Source organism: Meleagris gallopavo, chromosome 10 (genome assembly GCF_905368555.1).
Source record: "Meleagris gallopavo chromosome 10, MGAL_WU_HG_1.1, whole genome shotgun sequence".
Classification (NCBI taxonomy): Eukaryota; Metazoa; Chordata; class Aves; order Galliformes; family Phasianidae; genus Meleagris; species Meleagris gallopavo.
In genome coordinates this window covers 5,984,730-6,005,008 of record NC_139413.1, presented here as the reverse complement: position 1 = coordinate 6,005,008, position 20,279 = coordinate 5,984,730, and the positions used below count along the sequence as shown (strand labels likewise).

General features: G+C 42.3%; 1 protein-coding gene across 3 annotated transcripts in view; it reads right to left on the bottom strand.

Annotated features, from left to right (window-relative positions):
• SUCO (SUN domain containing ossification factor) overlaps positions 1-20,279 on the bottom strand; it is a 40,692-nt gene extending 20,413 nt beyond the window's left edge. For 2 of the 3 annotated variants that reach the window (XM_085231473.1, XM_085231474.1), the window contains exons 1-8: positions 19,991-20,278; positions 9,996-10,104; positions 7,602-7,703; positions 6,164-6,309; positions 2,997-3,137; positions 2,671-2,818; positions 624-744; positions 280-404 (exon numbers count right to left, since the gene is read on the bottom strand). In XM_085231473.1, coding sequence (XP_085087599.1) covers positions 280-404; positions 624-744; positions 2,671-2,818; positions 2,997-3,137; positions 6,164-6,309; positions 7,602-7,703; positions 9,996-10,104; positions 19,991-20,055 — 957 coding nt within the window. In that variant the 5' untranslated portion in view covers positions 20,056-20,278. Of the gene's footprint in view, positions 1-279; positions 405-623; positions 745-2,670; positions 2,819-2,996; positions 3,138-6,163; positions 6,310-7,601; positions 7,704-9,995; positions 10,105-19,990 lie in introns of all 3 variants that reach the window. The other variant, XM_085231475.1, reaches the window with a different exon arrangement.

Sequence of the window (20,279 nt, the reverse complement as noted above, 5' to 3'; positions counted from 1 at the left end):
TGAGCTAAGTCTCATTCAATTTCTATACTGAGTAGACTCTGCTCCCTCTTCCAAATATTTCCATCAAAGAAACTCTTCTCTACAGTAATCCCTTTTGTTTAAGGCATACAGATCATATTTTACTGTGATCTTTGGGTTTATAAGACTAGACCATAAACTCAAAAAATAAAAGATTACTTCAGAAGCCAGTGTTCAGTTTTATATAACTATTTTGCATTACTACTTACATGAGAGTAAGCAAACTGAAGTGATGCACAATAATAATTGGTGAATGCTTACCTTTGCCTCTGGGTTGGCTGCCAGAATTTTGGCACCACACTCCACAGAGGCATAGTTATTTCTATTTTTCTGGACCTTTTTTGTGGAATGCTGTCCGCCAGCAGCAGAAGGGTGCATTGACTGACCTAGGAACAAGAAAATGTCAATACTATCATGGTCACACAGTAACTGTTTTCCCTTTCAGGAAACTGCTGCTTTAGGCTTTTACGTAATGAATGCTACCACTCATATCATTTTTAGTAGGAAAGAAAACTTCCTGGGTGCATTCTGAATTCAGACAGTTTCACTACTCAAATTTAATATTAAAGCGGTCTGTATTTAAAGAAAACAAATCCTGAACTTACTCTTTTCTTTCTCTACCTCCATGACTTTCTTCTTCCACTCATCAAATGTTGGAATGTCTCCAGGGTCCTTCGGAGTTATGACAGATGTAGGGTCAATTTCTCCTGTTTTCTTATAGTCTTTCTGGAAGGTGGGAAAAAAAAACAAACAAACATGTCACAGATTGTAAGTACTTTTCCAATACAAACACTGAAACAAAAGCAAACTTCATAATATACATCAAGTCAAAAGCTCCATCATCTGAACTCATGCTGAAAACTTAGTGCCAAGTATGCTTACGAGCCAAATAAACATGCAATGGTTTCCTCCCAGAATTACAGACTTGGATTGAGATGGTGATGATTTCTGTGGCTGAACTAATACATTTCAAGTACAACGTAAGCACTCTGTCTAATAAAACATCTGCTATGTCTTCAAGATTTTTGCTATTCTCCCTAAGGAAAAAAAAAAATGTTCCCCTGTAATAGAAAACTTCAAACAGAAATGCTTATCATGACAGAATTCCAGAGATTCTCTGGAGTTTCTGAATACCACAAAAAATTAACAGAAGAATTAGGTGTTAGCTGAAAACATGTTATTTAATATTAAGTCCAAAACAACATGCTTCTTGTCAAAGTAAGTGACTCTTTCAAGTTAATCATAGGCTATATCTATCATTTGAAGCCTTGACCTCTCCTTTATACAGACACACTCCTAGCACATCATCATATGTGCCGAGGCCTTCTGCTAGACATTTCAAGCACTGAAGCTCTGTAAAATACTGGCTACAGAAGAACAGTTTTCAGAAGGACAGCTCTGAAGTTGACATTTTCTCTGCACTCAGAGCAAGAACTGTGTCACAAAGTTCTATAGCTGAAAGCCCTCAAAAGAGGAAAAACACCTACTTAGATAAAAAGTAACAGGACAGAATTCTTCACATGACTCACAGTGCAACAGAACTTTAGATCTGGCATATCCAGGTATGTGTGCACGTAATTTAAAGTGAGAGAACCAAAACCCTGCCTTTTTCATTTCAGAAATACGTGATCTTCCTTGCATGATATGGAAATTAGTAGTTCAGTCAAAAAAAAAAAACAACAACCAACCGAATAAATAATGCTTTTGCATAACTATGCCATCAGGCCAAAGTAACAATTATTGACATCACAGCCGTTAAAATATAAGGCTAACGAACTTATTTTAGAAGTTTACACTAATTTTCTGGCAGTAAGTTTTCTAGAAGACTCTTGCTGTCTGCACATAATTACTTAAAGGAACACTGTGCCCTGTTCAATACCTTTGGGAAGAAATTCTCAGAAAGGCTACACATTAAAAAAGAATATTCAAATTAGCAGTGACAATCTAAATGTGATCCTAGAATAGCAAAATACAGCATTACTATAGCAATGGACATTCTTTACCGATATAAAACCAGTAAGCTTTAGAAAGTGCCTTGCAGTAAGAACATAAAAGCAGTCAGACAGTTCACACAGTTCTGTTTAGCCAGGTAGCCCAATTCTAACAGGTGCCAAATAAGATACTCAGGAAATAATAAAAACACATCAAATGTTTTATTTGTCCATCAAGTGCCATCTTTGCCCCTAGCCATCGCTTGCTACTCAGGAACTTCCTGACTCAGTCCTTAATCAAAAGCCAACAATGACTTCTACAGGCTTATGTGGTCTGAACCACAATTCCCCCTCCTATTCTTTTTTCTCCTTTAACTCATGTACAGAAAGCCATCATCCTGCAGAAAATCCCAACTTAGCTATCCATTACAGGAAGAACAGTTCTTCTGGATTCTACTCTGGACAGTTTTATTTGATTTCAATTCTTCAATCTTGTATATGAAAAGACTCAGCTCAGAAAAAATAAAGCTGTGACAAACTACCAACCTCGCTGCTCTGTTCTTCCCCTAGATGTGCAGACAGTGCTCACAATGTAAGAGCTGTGAATTTACACGGTGGCAATGAGAAAAGTGATGGAGCTCAGTTATCTTTAACACTGATAGCCAAACAGAGGTCATTATGCTCCTGTATGTGCTGAGTGGATGATATCAGTACTGCTTACCTCCCTTTTTAAGTTCTCAGAGGCATTCAGAGCAGATTTTTGATCTGCCCCCTTTTCAGCTGCTTCAACTTTTGACTCAAACTCAGATTTTGTCTTCTTTCCCTTGCCATGTGAAGACGATATGTTCTCTATATGTTGGCCTGCAAGGCTGAAATTTTGAGAGCATTAGGACATAAAACGATCACACTTTCACTCATATCCAATATTAAACACACACACACACAAATGGAGATAAGCAAGCACATGCAAATCTTTGTTGCAAGGCCAGGACAGAAGAAACAGTTACCGTTAAATTATTCAGACTCACAACCTACTTCAATACTCACCTCTCCTGTGGACTGACAAAAGAGGAAGGCTCACTCTGAGGGTCAGCCTCAAGTGTCCCACCAATATCACAGTCAGGTTCTGACTGCTCAGCTTCAATAGAGCTGACTACAGGGATATCAGCACGGGTATTTTCTATTGCACTGAAGGGAAAAAAATAACATGCTTTTTACCCTTCTGGATAATACAAGTAATCCTGCTAATGAACTACATAAACTAAAGATATTTCAAAGTTAAAAGAAAAAAAAAAAAAGAAAAAAATAAAACCAACAGTTTGAGAAATAATTGAGAAAACAGAAGGGGAATGAAGCATATTTGTGGGACAGCATTCTCAACTGTGCAAGAACGGAATTCCTTCACCCATCGGTCCCAGCAAAACAACTAGAAGCTAGCTTCTCCTTTTCCAGAATTCTCATTTAACATATTATGAACACTGCAATGGATAATTTCCCCCATCATCGGTATCAACTAAGAGCTTCATGCCTACCTGGCTGCTAGCAACCACTTCTTTCAAGAAAGAGAATCTTAATATGAAACTGAGTCCCGTTAGTAATAACATTACTACATCAGTAGCCAGCTACGAGCATGGCTAAATCTATGCAAAGAATGGTGTGGCACAACAGTATGTAGCACAATCAGCAAGGTTTTTTTTTTTCCCCCCATTAGCTTTCTTCTTTCTCACTAATGCAATAAAAATGAGGTAATCCTGTTAACTGTATGAACAGTCTGAATTCACTAATCTGCCTGTTACTCTAATTCTTATTTCCCACTAAGAATAAACATACTGTATCAGACAGGTGTTAAGGCAAAAATGAAAAGAAAGCCTTCCTACATGCTCTTTAAGAACGATGGGTTGAGGGGGGAAAAGGAAGATGGACAAATGGTAACTTTCAGTTGCTAACTTCTGTGACTTTACTTCTTTCTCCAGTGCAGGAATGAGTTTGATGCCAATCTAGAAGCTTATAAACCACATCTAACCAAAAGCCTTTATTCTGCCTCCTACATTTCAACCAAAGCACAGAGAATTGCAAAAACACAAACAACATGTCAGCAATTCCAAAGGCAATCTTCTCGGTTTTGCAGACATCCAAGATACACAGATGAGCTCCACATCTACAACTAGTAACTAACCACTGCTCTCACAGTAAAAGGCTCCACATATTCTTGATCTCTGCGGATAGACAACAGTACCAACTGAATAAAATACAAAACAAGTATGAACTCACATACATATATACACACACATGTATACTAGGGTGTACTCGACCAGCCTTAAATAATTTTGGCAGAAGGCAAATAACATGAGCTAACAGCTGCAGCATCCCCTCTGCTTCAGGCATTTTCAATTGTTAGCATCCTCACCATCACTTCTGAAGTGCATTACCAAGCTCACTATGCACTGCAGCTGCTGTCCCTTACAGCCACAAGAGGAACTCAGATTATTTTCAATAAGCTTCCCCCAAATTAGGTATGCATAGATAAACTACAGTCCCCATGCTCTCCTAAAAAAGGATTTATCATGAAGTAGTTTGGAGTAAAATCAGCTGAATTATTCTGCAGCTAAAAGTCCTGCTGCAGTATCAGACAAGTTAACACCTAAGGGAGCCATGTTTTGTGACACTTGATAGTAACCAGAACTGAAAACAAGACAACTGATGTTCAACTGTTGTCTGATGGCAACAGATGAAACCGAACCTTTTTAAAAACCTTGTTTAACAACGAAGTCAGACTACAGCCTCTTTCGATACTGAGTTAGGCTGCATGGAAAGAGACTCCCTATTACTATTCAAAGCCAAATTGAAATTTGAAAGTAACAAAAACACCCCACCTATAAATATATCTGTACCCTATACTCATATCCTGCCCCCTCTTCCTGTTTCTGGTCCTAGAATCAGAGCACTACTCCCCAGCACAAACTCAAATTAGGTGCTTCAAGAGTTTCAATACCCATTTGCTTGCTAATTTGAGTCTTCATAGTTTACCACCCTAGTACTCCACAAGTCTATTTTCAACAATTACAAGACACCAAGCTAATGTTTGTGTTTTTTTAAACACAGATCCTGAATCTCTTTCTAAGACCTGACAAGCACATGGCCTGCATCTAGTTACACCAGAAGTCAGCATAGCAGTCAACAAAAGCTATAAAAAGAAACACAGGAATTACATTCCAGCTTTGGTTTATGGAAACTGTAAGTTTTGGAAGCTTGATTTTCAGAGACTCGCAATGAAGAATTTCTACAAAGGACCACGAGTCAGCATTAGCACCAGCAACTAATTAAGAACAGCCAGCAGACAAGATTGTCAGACCTTCCTATGGTAAAAAGACTGAATTTAGTAAACCAACAAAACCTTAACACAAAAAAGAGAACAAGAAAAGTCTACTTCATTTTCAGTGGGATAATTTTTATCTGTTAAAATACTAAATCTTTATCAGCAAATAAACAGAGGAATACATTCCCTTTAGCACGTTTAAGAAGACCAGGAGAATTTTGTGAAGTAGGAAGTAAGTACATGTGGATTTCTAAACTACCATTCACATTAGATTGTACAGCACATGCCACAGAAGGACAGAAACAAAAGTAGGGAAGTGAAGTCCTAAAGAGCCTAATACTTCTGCAGCAGAAGCAGCTCTGCACTGCATACTAAATACCAATACAAACAACCTTGGCTGTCTTTAAATTAAAATTTGTTATTTTATTGTAGGTCTTTCAATCCCTGAACTTATTTAAGACTAATCTATTTCAAGTCTTATAGAGCAAAATCCTCCAAAGCTAATCCTTAACTGAACACAGAGGCCGTCACTCAAGCAGCTGGGAACTTGAGAACCTGCGAGGAGCACAAATCCCGATGATGAAGGCCTGGAGGCTTTTATAGTACAGACTCTGTAGTACGAGATGCTTTCCTCTCTGAAAGCAGCAGCTTAGAACTGATAATGGCAACAGCATTACTCTTAAGCAAATACGCAAATCTTGCTCCACAGACCGAGTAAGTGACAGCATATTCCATTAGCATGACACCATCAACAAAGGCACTGCAAAAAACCAGCAAGCAACAGTCTAGGGAAGAACAGTTCCTTATTCCTACTAAATCTAAACAGGAATCCCTTTAAGCAGCCTCAGAACAAGTAGCACTCTGTCCAAGATGAAACCAATAAAAAAGAAAAGCTTACTCAGGCTGCGAGACTGTAGGTATCTCTGAGGTAGGTGAACTGGAATTACTTTCAGTGCTTGCAACTGTGCTAGATGAAGCTTCGTTTACATCTACTGAAGGTGGAGTCTGAGCTTCAGGCTGGCTCGTTTCACTCACTTCAGCAGCCTGTGAAAGCAATGCAGATGAACTAAGTTTTTCTAAACTTGCATAGAGAAAGCATTCAAACAAGAACATGTAGTATGAAAATTAACAGTTCAGTAGTTAACATTTCTGTCAACAATGAACCTGAAAACCAGACAGCAAGACAGTTCAGAAACAAGTTCTTTTTTCATAAACCTAGCTGGTGTTCTGTGCTACTTCAGGGCAGTTAAAACATTCTTTCATAGTCTACAAGAACAAAAGCATAAAAAATACTAATTGGAAAAGCATGTGCAACAAGAAACAAGCCTGAATATTTCAGCAACTGTAGCAAACAGATCTATTTGCATGCTCCAATACGGTATAAAATCTATATGAACTGCTCTCACCCTCAGCTGAATTATGGGAAGGCTTTCCACTTAAATACACTAACTGAGGTCAGAAATGCATTTAGAAGTCTATTCTGTGTTGTAACAGATGCAAAGGGAATCGTTCATCACTTCTGAGAGCCTGGTAATCTTGAGTTGTACTTATACTGTTCTTCAGTTTTTATAAGCACTTGCACTATAGTTAGACTACTGAAACATGCACTTCTGAATCTAGAAGGGTACACAGCCTCTTCAAATAAAAGCCTCTTGTCAATACCAGGATAGCTCTGAGTCAGCCAACGAGACACGAAGAGCCTTCTAGAGAAGGTTTAAACAACTCAGTCACACATTTAAAGCATGCAATGTATATCCAGAAGTATGTTCTACTTATGCTATCTTGTAGCCTACAGAACAGAAATATATATCCAATAAAAGATGGGTAACAGCAGGCTTTGTAATATTAACACCTGAGTACTGACTTACTATTATCAATTGTGCATACAGTTGAAACAACCCCTTGGAAAGTGTTTCTGCTTTAAACAAAGGAAATAAAACTGATAAAAGCCATGGAAGATCAAAGCTAAGCACAACTGCTACAATCACCAAGTCTGACCTACATAAAAGACTTCTCTGAGAAGGTTGTTTTTTTTTTTTTTTTTTTAATATGTATTTTGAGACATTCATACCTATAACACCAGATTTTAATTTACCTTGGAAAGATTTAGTCAGGACATACAATGTTAAATTACAATTATTTATGCACATGGGAAATGCAACATTCGTTCGTTCACAGGTTTTATCCTGCAACAGAAACACGAAGCTGGCTGTAACCTTACAAGTAAGTAAAAGGAGAGATGCTTTCCAAGGACCTTACACAACCCAAAGGAAAGAAAGAAATGCAAGAAGCATTTGAAGACTGTATGGAAATAGTGAATGAAATAATAGACTTGCCTGTTCAGATTTTATAAAGTCACCAAGTAGCTCTTCTGTGGAGTAGGTCTGTGTACTTGAATCTGCATGCTCCGGCTCCAGCCCAGGACCAGCCTCCTTCCCCTAGCATATTAAAAGGGGAAACAACAGTAAATATGCAGTAACAAAAGCCTTTTATTATAGTAAGAGTAACTAGCCTTGGTAGCAACTGAATAATATTATCTAACTACCAGAAACATGATCAAGAACTTAAACTACGTGAATCTGCAGAGCCACTGCCCATGTATGTTTAAATGCTCATCAGCACAAAGCCTACAGCACATTAAAACAATTCAGTTCAACTGACAGAGGCAAATTTACGACCATCCAGTTTGTGTGCTAAGGCAGCTCAGTTGCTCTGCTACAGTGTTGACAAATTCTCGCTCTCCCAGTGCTACCCAAAACAGGGGAATGCAATCCTACAAGGACTTGCAAGAGATAACCATTAAGAAGTACAGCAAAATAACACCTAGCACGTTTGCCTTGAAGTATTCCTATCAGCAAAGCTAGATTAAGACTGTCGTAACCTTTCAAAACAACTTTTGACTATAAATCTTTAGTTGTAAAAAGAAGTATAAGGAATTCAGCGAGCAAAAATAAATGTGCAGTTGAGGGGAAAAAAAGTTTCAGAGACCTCAGATTGTAGAACTAAAGAATTTTCTTGTCTCTCCGAAACAGTATTTTTAAGGAGAACGACCACAACATGTAGAAGTGATCCTTTCTGCAGCAATATGTTAAAATACATGAATAAATCTGGTAGAATGTACGTGCCCCTCGTTTTACTAAGGGGATCAAAAATCCCCCTGTCAAGTACTGAAAGTGTTCAGACTCAGAAATGGGCGCAAGATTAAACAGCATCAGTGCCTCAACTGATCTAAGGAAAACTGAGCAAGAACTGCAAGGCTGCTCTTATTTTTGCCAGATGTCCTGGCAGCCCAATTAGAAGTAATAGGCACATGCTTAAGACTTCTCATACACTCAAGAGATATTTGCTTAATGAATAAAAATAAGCACAGTATGATGTATGAGCTTTTCTCTGCTTTGAAGCAGAGAAATCTACTTAACAATGCAGTGATGTTAATGGAATGAAGGGAAGAATGCTGGAAAAAAAAAAAAAAAAAAAAAGAGGAAAATACACATGAGCAGTTTCCCAGTCTCAAAGCTCACTTCATCTTTCCAGGTTTATTACATCAGCCATTGAACTTGAGTAGGACAACTTTTTTTCTTCAAACAAACAACCCACACATTACATGTTCTTATGGCTTTAAAACCACAGCTTGCCTGCCAAATTGAGGCAGCTATAAGAATAGGACTGAATGCTGTTTGGATGCACGAGTTGACAAGACAAATAAAACACTGCTGCCCTAGAAGTTGAAATGTTTAAGAAACAGACAGGATTAAATACAGCTTTTCCTAAGCAGACAGCTCTTTCCTTGAGCCACGCAGAACGCTTGAGACATTATGGTGTGCTTTTTTTCTTTTGTTTCTTCAGTTTTTTTTAAATGTGACATATAGTTTTCTTGGAATGAAGACCATGACTGGCACTATTACCAACTGAGAGAGGAAACAGGATGCTCATTAACATCAACATTATCTGTGCTTATCACAGGACTCGTTATTTATCCACATAAATAAAGCAACTGAATTACCATGACTTTGATAGGACTCAGTGGCCTGCAAGCTCACTATGAAACTGAAATATGTAGAAACTCATGACAAGTTTAATGGTAGAACCCATTGCTTTCAGTAGTGCCAAGTAATGCAAGTAAGAAAGGCACAGAATCTTATTAGCATTTTCAAAAATGTATTTTAGCTCTGTTAATTTTCATTAAATGAGCGGGGAAAAAAAGATGAAGACAGACTTAGTGTTAAATCTATTCAGGATAGCAGTCATTTGTACACAGGATTTCTAACACAAAACAGATACAATGAGTATGCTTGGTCTAGATTTAAATAAGTCATCACCTCTTGTCATGGTCTCTACAGAGCCACACACCGTCCCTAAGGTCACTTCTCACAGCCGCGATGCAGATAAAAGAACACTGGGCCACCACTACTACCTTTACTGTTTGTTTCCTTCCAACACACAAACCCTCAAGCTGTACTACCACCAGAGAAAAGGAAAAGAAAAACTTGGGGAGATATCATCCCCTCTCACAGAGCAGGGGTGTACATTTGTACTATATAGTACATTTGTACTGTTGGTTATATGTGGATGGTTGGACTGGATGATCTTGAAGGTCTTTTACAACCTTGGTGATTCTGTGTTTTAGTGAGAGCTATTGAACATTTCAGCCAAAATGGCTATGAATCGAAGCATACGGATCATTTTACTTCTTGAAATATCAAGTCAGACTAAGTAGCCAGATGACATACCTTTTCCTGGATATTTTCACCATCATTTGCCAAGACACAAGCATCACTTGAAGCATATTGCACTGTGGATAAAAGACTGTCTTTACAAAAGACGTGCCAAACAGGAAGCCTGTTCAAGAACACAGAAAAATAAAAGTCAAAGTCCTGATTTTAAATGAATAAATATTTTACTATTCCCTCAACATCATCTCCCTTCTTTGTCATTCCCAAAAGTTGCCTAAAAAAATAAAGATATCCATGTGCAGTTTATGAACACTCATGTACCAAAACTATTGGAGGATTCAACATGAAGAAGTTAGTTGCAAGCACACTCCGTATATACTATTTTCAAAAGACAGAAGTATCAGCAAAACAGATACCACACCACAAAGCAGAATCTAATGCAAGTTACTGCAAGATAGAGAGAATTAGCCATACAATACGGAAAGATTTAGCAGCGATTAATAAGGAAAAGCTAAATCCAACATTTAAGAAGAGAGCTCCTGTCTTCCCTGTACAAGTCATACGTGAGAAAATTTTCTTCTGTCAACAGCATCAAGTACATTTAAGATGATTAGCAACAATAAGCTTAAGAGAAAAAAGGGCCATGCAAAATTTAATGAAAACAGACATGGAAAACCAGATTCTGGCTTCGGCTACACATGCACAGTCATTTTATTTATTTATTGTATTTTCAGTTTCAAACAGCTTAACTTCTGAGTAGCAAATGAGAAAGGATCTGTAGTAAAGCAGCCAACAACTACACAAACACACACAACAGAGCAGCATCTTCTGCTGCATACAGCACACAGCCCCTCCACTTTGTAGGTAACATCCATATAGCACTCATCTACACTTAGAGACCCAAAGGCCAAAAGCCTTCATGCAACTTGGAATTGGACAGAAATATCACGGGGATCTAGCACTGCGTGTGGTTTTAGCTGTACTCCAACACTAGAGTCCCCTGCTGCATTAAAGCAAATGGTGGAGGGGTCACCATTGGTGAAGTGACTGACATGATGGCCAGGTGCTCCTTATGACCCCACACACTCACACAAACCACCGCATACCCTGAATACAAAAGCAAACGACAAAGAGACACAAGTCTGCAGATCTTTAAGCATAAGAACTCTGCATGCAGCAACGATCTGACATGAGACTTGAAAGCTAAACACAGCCTTAAGGCAGTCGTAACAGAAACAATATTAACAGGTCAGCGTTTGCTTACATTATACATAAGCCTAGTGTTTAGAATCTGAATTACCACCTGCCTTAACAGCTTGGAGATCACCTTTATTGGGAAGTAGATGCAGCATAGATTCCTCCTACATAAACACAGCTGTACAGAGCACTGTATCTTCAGGCTGCAGGCAACACCAAAGCAGGTGTTGCTGATATAAGCCCACTGTTTCATTTCCAGAGGAAGCAGTAGGCAGGTGCCACCGCTCCCACCAGCAGAGCAGCACAACAGGAACTGGGGCTTCGTTCAATTCCCATCACGTAGTTACTTGTTTGTATTAAGGTCAGTGTTACACTTTGTGGCCTTTCTTGGTCTGACTTCCTAGCTCTCGCTTGGAAAAATTAGTTATGTTGATACTTGGAGTCTCTTATTTTTGGAGACTCCTCATGCTTTTAACTTCTGCACCACTGAAGTTCCATTCCAGCTATAGCAACTCCCTATTTCTTCATAAAAATAACAGGTAAAGACAAACAATTATAATGAACATGTGATAGCTCACTCCAGCCCTTTGTTACACATACACACCAATGTTATTTCCTATTTTGCTTATCCTAAGGGGGGGGGGGGGGAATCTTTAGGAAACTGCACACAGCAATAAGAAGCCACTTACCGTAGAAAAGCAAAGTTACAGCTGTTTATGAATCAGCATTTTAAACTCAAGGTACATTCTCACAACTGCACCGATGGCTACTCGAGCATTTGCAGGCACGAGAAGCACCAAGCATGGAAGGCAGGCACACACTTAGTGCCATTCATACACATACCAATCCACTGCCTTCAGACACAACCAAACACGCCTCATGAGAGCAGCGTTCAGAAGAATGCAGTCTGACAGCTCGCTGATGTAAGCGGTTCTGACATAATAAGCTGTGTCCAACATCTTACTTCCCAAAATCCTTCCTGGTCTAATCCCCACCTCAAACATGATGCTGCAAGTCTGCCAAGAGCCCTCTAAGCCAGGGAGGGGACTGAGCATTCTTCCAGCATAAGCATGCATGCACAGGAACAGCCGGGCCCTGCTGCAACAGACAGCAGGCGGACTGACAGCTGCCATCCAGCTCTGCAAACGCACAAAGCCAAGGCTGTGTCAGACCAGCCCTTCTGTGGGAAGGCAGACTGAGCACCTTTCAGAACCCCTGGCACTATGCTTTTCCCTCACACCTCCCTGTCTTTTTAGTGTTCATTCAATGGCCTTCCTTAGCCATGAACAGGTAAGCGATACAGCCCATCAGAAAATTCTTGCCACATGTCACAGCACCACTGCAAGCTTTCCGTAAGTCTCCCCCAAAAAATGAATATGAAAAGCTAAGTGCAAATTTACTGAGAACAGAATCTCTCCTCACTTCAGTGAGCACAGCAGCACTGTTCTAACACCCACGTGTGAGCAAGCGGCCCTAACGCACAGCTCCCATGGATCACTCAATCAGCCGCAGTGTCTCAGGCACAAGAGGTGTTCCAGCTGAGTGCAGAGACACCACAGGTAGCTGCCAACACCTAACCAACACATCGTGACCTAGCAGGGATACAGAAACTTGCAAGAATTCCATTCTTGCTAAGTATGACTCAAAATAGCAGATGCTATTAAAGCTCACAAGGAACAAAGAAATTTAAACACGAGACTTCTAGTATTATCATTAATGTATTTAAAAGCTATTTCCATTAATATGCCATGAACTTTTCAGTTTGATACGTGCAAAAGCAAAAGTTGCAAGCCCAAATATGGAGGGAAAAAAAGATCTCGACTCTTTGCAGGGCAGGCCCACACTGTGGCTCTCTGTTGAAGCAGAGGCCTGCTCCCCCCTGTGGTAATGACAAGGGGCACTTAGTGCTACACAAACTAGCTAAGGCCTGCTGATGGCTGTCAGCCCTTTGAAAGAGAGCCCACTGAAATTCAAAGGTGCAGGTGGCTTTGGGATGGCAGCACAGATGCTGTGTGAAGGACCATCCAGTTCTCAGCTCTGTCCCAGCCCTCCGCAGGGAGGCGGCTCAGCAGGCTCCCAGGAGCTGCACCGCACGATAACCGATACATTATTATTATATACTGATATTGTCATTGATAACCACTCCAGCAAGCGTGAGTGTCAAGCTGAGGGTAAACAACTGCTACGAAAAATGAACTGCACAAGTTGCAGCTGACCAAAACCAGACCCAAATTTGCAAAATCCAAAGGGAAGAGCAGTTCTTCTACTGCCTGATCTTCCCAGAGGAAAGCCTAAGCTTTCCTTCCCAAAGACTCCATACACAAACAGTGACATTTGCACAAAACTCAGTTCAAACATATCTGTCCTCTGAATGATTCAAGAGTTTTCTTAAATCCTCCACAAATGAGACGTATTTTTGGACACCAGGGAATGAATCAGTTCAACAGAGTTTAAAGTTGACACCTCAGGCACTAGTTTCAAGCAAAGGAAAGATAACAAGAAGCTATCACAAACACACTGATGACCAGGACTCTACTGAATGCAAAAGGAACCATTCCTCTACTGACATTTCCCACACTTCTCAGAGGGTTGTATTACCAACAGGTGCAGAAGCAGCAGCACCCAGCAGCTAGAACAAAGGTGTCCCTGCTGCTCATCCACAGGAGCAGCTCAGAACAGCCCTCTGCAAGAGATGTGGGGAGGGATCTGGATCAGTGCAGGATGGAGAAGGGGGAGAGGCGCCCATCTGATGGCTGCAGATCCCACCTTCTTGATAAGAGTTTGGGATTCATCAGTTAAAAAGGGAGATAAGTTGTGAAGCGGTGCAGAATGAAGAATTGGTTTGCCTTCCACAAACCCTGCAGGTCTCTGCATGCCTCACTGCTAAGCAGCAAGAAGGACTGAATCTCATACTCCATTCTCACAAAGGCAGACCCCAGCCAGCAGCAGGCTGCTGCTCAGCCTCTGAAGAAGACAGGGAAAGGAGGAGTGAACCTTCACCCTCTCCCAGTTATGCAGTGGGATCAATCTATCTATCAGAGGAGCTCAACAAGACAGAAATGCATTTAAAAGGACTCACAGAAGGAAGGAAAGGTCAGAAAAAGAAGAGTGGGCTTTCAGAATGGCAACACTGCTTCGGCCAGCCAGATGAAAGGCACTGGCAAGGCACGGGCTGCTTGAGCACAGCCTCCCTGCATACAGCACTGCTTCTGCATGCGTGAAATGGAAATAAGCATTGATAAGCACAATGCAGAGCTGCTAATACTCCTTAATGCTCATTAAAAAAAAAAGGAGACTATTTATTAGAAGCCATTTATTCTCACAAAAGAGCAGCATGCATTAGCAAGAATATTTTAAAAGTTCTGATGGTTCTTTAAGGCAGAAGAAAGCTGAAGATGCACCTACAGGCGCAGACCAGGAGCAGATGCTGCCAGAAAGGCACTGACACCACCTCTTTTCCTACCACTATCCACCAACTCCACAACGTTCTCACATGCCAGGTTCATGTGCTGACAACCACCTGAAAGCAGAGCTTTTTGCAAAGCGTTTACTAACTGTGTTGTTCTTTTGCACTTAATACAGGATTTTAGCATCGTTGCCACTCTTTATAAACAATGCGCTCTCCCAAGTGCCCCTTAACTGAAATGCTACACAAAACACAAGAGTCACTTCACTTAGAAGAGGAGCCCAACACAAAGATACTTCTGACAATGCCAAATTCCTTAGCTTCAAAAAAATGAAACATCAGTTTTTGCAGTTTAAAGTACTGCTTTCTCATTTCTTCAATGCATGAGCTTGCACAGGTTGCAAAGGCAGGCTGCAGCCAGGCCATGTGCTTTGGATAGCTGCTCCTCTCCCTCTGGCAGAGTCCCCAGGACCCTATTGTGGGACAGCAGGCAGGAGTCCCACTCCAAAGGGTGCTGAACACCAAATTAATATATAATCAATAAAATAATAATGCAGCTCCAAGAGACCCCTGGTAACACACTTCTGCACCAAGGCCATGGCCTAACAGACTCTCCCTGTGCTGTCCACATGTACTTATTCACTTCTGTACTCAGTTTTGGGATAAGACCCCTAAAATCTGCTGGTGACCACAAAGACTACAGAAGGACAGTAAAATAGCTATAGACTACATTAGGCCTTAAGGCTTTTAGAGTCTGGAGTAAAGTTTAACTCAGATCTCTTTGAAGATTTCCTCCCTTCTTGTTGACGCAGGCTCAACACCGCAGTGACAGGCACAGAATTGTCATCAGCTGCTCTGCACCAACTCCCACATTCAACTCATTGTAAATGCAACACAGTGCCAAGGAGCAGAATTCTTGCATAAATCTAACAACAGGAATTTGCCCTAGATCATTGTAAAGCTATCAGCCAACTCCCAGACATTTCATAATGCATTTTTAATAGACTTCAATAGTATCTTGATTACCATTCCAAAATCCATCCAAGCCAAGAAGTTTCCTTTGAGCACTTACTTCGAGTAGTTGGAACCACTTGCTGATATTTCAATCTAAAACAGCTTCAGTCATTAAAATGAACATTTTCACTGCCCTGAGCAAGTTCCCTGGGGATCAGTGTGCCCATCCCACCAGCTCAGTATCTTCCCAAAGAACTGACAGAAACTTTGTGATGGGCTCACAGCTCTGGGTGACTGTTCTCAGCTGGAAGAGATGAGAGCTTCAGTACTCAGAACTACTGCCCTCCCCACGCAGAGGGGAGCCAGCACCTGTCTGTGCTAACTGCAGAAGCTGTACATCCTCCCCTTCAGTTGTGGAAGCCAAAGAGAACAACAGCAAAAAAGCATCCTAGAAAATACAGAGAACAGCGAGAATGGTAAAGTGAAGAACTAATAACGGCTTAGAGAAAGTCTCCTCTTCTTCTGGTGTGCCTAAGTGCTGAAGCCAGGCACATCACACAGCCACCTCACAGGGCGCACACCACGTGGCTTGCTGCTTAGTTTGCTTGTTATACAGGCGATAATTTGAAGTTTCTAGGACAAAGCTTTCAGAAGATGTGACATGAAAGTATTTCCCAAACTCTTTGAAAATCAATGAGGGTAAATAATGGAGACATGTTTTAATTTAAGACACCAGCGCCTGTCTGTGCACATCACCTCCAACCTGAACAGGATGAGCCAGGCACATTCAACCCAGACTTTAAGAGCCCAACAGTTCCAACGCAGCTTTTGTCCCAGTTTCACCTACAGAGCAAAAGCATTTCCAAACAAGTCGCTCTGTATCTAACAACACACTCTTCGTTCTGAAATAAGCAGTCTAAGCAGGAGTTCAGATTATATGAACAGTGTCCAAATTACTTTCTTCTTCCTGCCACAAAACACATACACATTGTGCTTCCTTCAGCACTCATCTTTTGGGGGAGATGGACGTGTTCACACGAGGGGAGAATCCCCACACGAAGCTGTGAGCACCACGACACGAGTTACCCCAGCAGCACTCACGCAGACCACGAGGGAGCCTGCTGCCAGCCTCACACCACTGAGAAGAGGACTTCTGTGGTAAGAGGTACACCGCACTCTGGAGCACAAGACCCACGCTATCCTCAATCCATCTCATTCTCCTGCTCTGCTACTTGGCACCCTAAGAACAGATATGAGCTGGATGTTTAAGCAAGAAGCCAACAATGAAGCCAGTAAGTGCTCCCTTAGCAGAGCCCGTGCTCCTGTGATCTCTAATCCAACTAACCTCACTGCTGCCTGCACCGGGCAGAGGAGGCAAAACAAACACCAGCAGGCTGCCAGCACAACACAGCTCTTGCACTGCAGAAGCATTTGACAAGCACTCCCTGGAAAACGTACAGGGCTATAAACACAATCCAAAGACCAGGAAACCTAAACCACTCTCTTTCATTAAGATTTGCCTAAATCCTCACGTTTAAGCTGCTACAGGGAGGAACTCCAAGTAACACTGAAATGCAGGCATGTATCAGCACTAGCCCTGGCCATGCCGTGCCCAGCCTGACCTGCTCAGACCACAGACACACTTTGCTTGTCAGCTCCCAGGGCCGGAGCGCTCCAGGGCTTCCCAGCACAACAGCACACGGTGCTGCTGGTCTCTCATTTTGCTACAAGCCTTCCTGCCCTGATGCAGCACGCTCACATGCAGCTACAACTGAAGAACCCTGGTGCATGCATGCACTTTATTCCCAGTTTCCTTTCATTCATACTTGCAAAGCGGAGAATTCTTGAAGGGTTCATAAAAGCTCAGCAGACCTGGATGTCAAAGCACTTTCCAGAACAGAATGAACCATAGAAAGACAAATTAACGCACGCATGATTTCTTTATTAAATGCATAGCTGACATGGTAAACAAATGCTGACGGCAGGCAAAAGCTGATGTCAGAACAATGTGCCCAGGATCCTGCTCAAACAGCTGTCACAGCCGGTCTCATACAGCGCCAACAGGGAGCCTCTGTATCTCCTCCATGCATTCAGCTCCCTCTGCATCACCCAACTATGAGACATTGCACTTTTCAAAGTTTTTTACATAGTAAGTGTCCACAGAAAGGGGTTAATCAAATAAAAAAACCCTGCAAATTCAGAACAGGAGTCATTTGTCACATAGTTCAAGCTGCAATCTGCACAGAAGTATTATTTTTAGAGCTGTATATTCCAAGCCCCACTTCCATTGCAAATATTTCTCTAAAACCTTGCAGCTATTCCGCTCTTCTGAACCCCTTGCTACAGCCTCACTGGCTCAGGCTTCCCAGAAAGTTGTGTTTGCCCCATGTGGTTTGCTTCAGGAAGTCCTAAGAAATGTAACAGTGACCCTGCATTCCCAACGAGCACCATGCAGCCTTTATTGAAAAGGCACCAGCTGACGAGTCCCTGAACTCAACCTTCTTGTTTCTATATGTTTCCTAATACACAGCCACATTTTTCAACTGACTGGAAAGCTGTCAAATCACTGTCATATTCACCTTTATCCAAACAGGTATTTCTCCACTGGAGAAACTATTTCAAGTTCAATTTCATCAAATAAAAGAAGCAAGCACCTATCCAGGAAGAAAATCGAAATCTAAGTGGCCTCGAGAGCATTCTTACAGTAATTCTGTTTGTCCGATGTTTTCCTGCTTTGTTTCACTTTGATCACCTGCTGCCCGTGACTTTGACCTGTAAGAAGAGCCCTGCTCCTACCACCATTTACATCCTTTCAAGGTTACATTTCAAGACAATTAGGTTTAAGAACTCAATGTCTGCCACTCATCCCAACATCTATAACACGGTCAAAGCCTTCCACTGACTACTTTAAGAGTTGTGTAATGGCTCACGTGAATAAAGGTGACCATCTTCTATTTGGGAAAAAGTAAAATGCACTTATCGTGGTTACGCAGCTCAGCCAACAATGCAGGACTGGAAGACTTTGACACTTTCCAACTATGCTCCTGACGTGGCTACTGAAACAAAGCTGCAGTGTCATTCTGCAAACAGAATCTTAAACTATCTCACGTGAATTAGCATTTGTGCAACAGACCAGAGAACTTGAGTTGCAACCTCACTAGCAGCTGAATTAATTGAGCAGCTCCTTAATAAGAAGGGTGAGTGTGCTGAACACAGTCTGAACTTCAATAGCAAGAGCTCTGGGACACACAGTGCAAGCTGGGATCAGTCACAACTGCTTGAAAGAGTGATCTTTTGAAAGAGTAAGAAAAAAAAATCTCAAGGCAGTTTTTCTCCTAAACATACACAAGAGGAACGCGAAGTTGTCTTTACAGACTAAGCATCTTATTTAAAGAGCTCGCTACACATGATATTCTTCTACCCATATGAAATAGATGCCCGATTTCTTTTTTCTCTTGTAACAGATTAAAAGCAACAGAAGAGTCACTGTCTATCTACTGTTAACATGAGAACAGCACCTTTGACAACATATCTCAGTGCAGAAACAGGTTATTAACAGCGAGAAGCAAAAACATATTTCCCTGTAAGAATCCAAACAGGAAGGCAACTTCTGTGAGAAGATATGTAACCCTCCAGAAGTGCCCAAGCACTGCCTGGAGACAGACAAACCAGGTTTGCAGTCAGATCAGCACAGCCAGGAGGAGATTTTTGTTTCTTTTAAAGTTTTGCTAAACACAAACAAGGAAACCGAGCTTTCAGGTTGTTTTCATATTTGCTGCGTTGTCTCCTGAAACCAGAAGTACGATGACACAAACCAAGAGCTGGACAACCCACTCATGCAAGTGTCAGCAGCGGTTTTGCAACCAGCTGGGTACAGACAGGTGTCTGGGCTTCCCCACAGCCACCCGGCCAGGCTCAACTGAGACAGCCACAAATTTCAAGAGCGCTTCAATGTTACCCTCTGTCAGACTATTCAAATGACTGCAGGAAGACTTAATTCCAGCAGCTGCTGCCATTCGGGCTGCCTACACCTTACTGCAGGCGCACTGCTGGGACTGGCCAGCGCTGCTCCACCTCACACAGCTCAAAGCAGGACAAAGCTTGCGAATCTGCACGGCTATCCCGTCCTAATATTGTATTGCCGTAAGGTTATGCAGAGAAACAAAGCACACGAGATGCTGGGAGGAGGTACGGCTAAGGAGAACGGTTTCAAACACAATCAATGCGAGAAGCGAACGGAGCTTTGGACTTTCACACAACGCGACTCAAAGCAGCCGCAGAAAACCGCTGTGAAGAACGAGGCGCTGCGACCTGCCGGAGAACGCGGCCAAAGTTCGGTGTGAAGGGAAAGAATCCGATAGCGGAGAGGCACGGAACGCACGGCGCAGCCCCCGAACCCCGCAGCCCCATTCCCGTGCCGGCCCGCTCTTCCCGCCGAACCCCTTCTCCTCCGCCCCCCCCCTCGGCACCGCGCCCAGGCCAGGCCGGGACTCACCAGAGCAGAGCGCAGAGGAAAAGGCAGGAGCCCAGGGCCAGGAGCCGGCGGGGCGGCTCCCTCATCGTCTCCCCGGTCTACCTGCCGCGGCCGGGGAGAGGCGGCGCATCCTCCCCGCCAGAGAGAGCGCGGGGAAAGCGCGGGAAGCGGCCGCTGAGGTGCGCGGCCGTTAACGCGGCTCCGATGCAGCCGTTGCGGCGCGAGCGCGGCCGTTACTGCCCGGCGGCCCCTCCTCCTGCCCCTCAGCCCCTCACGCGCTGAGCTGGAAGGATACGCGTCACGCTCCGCG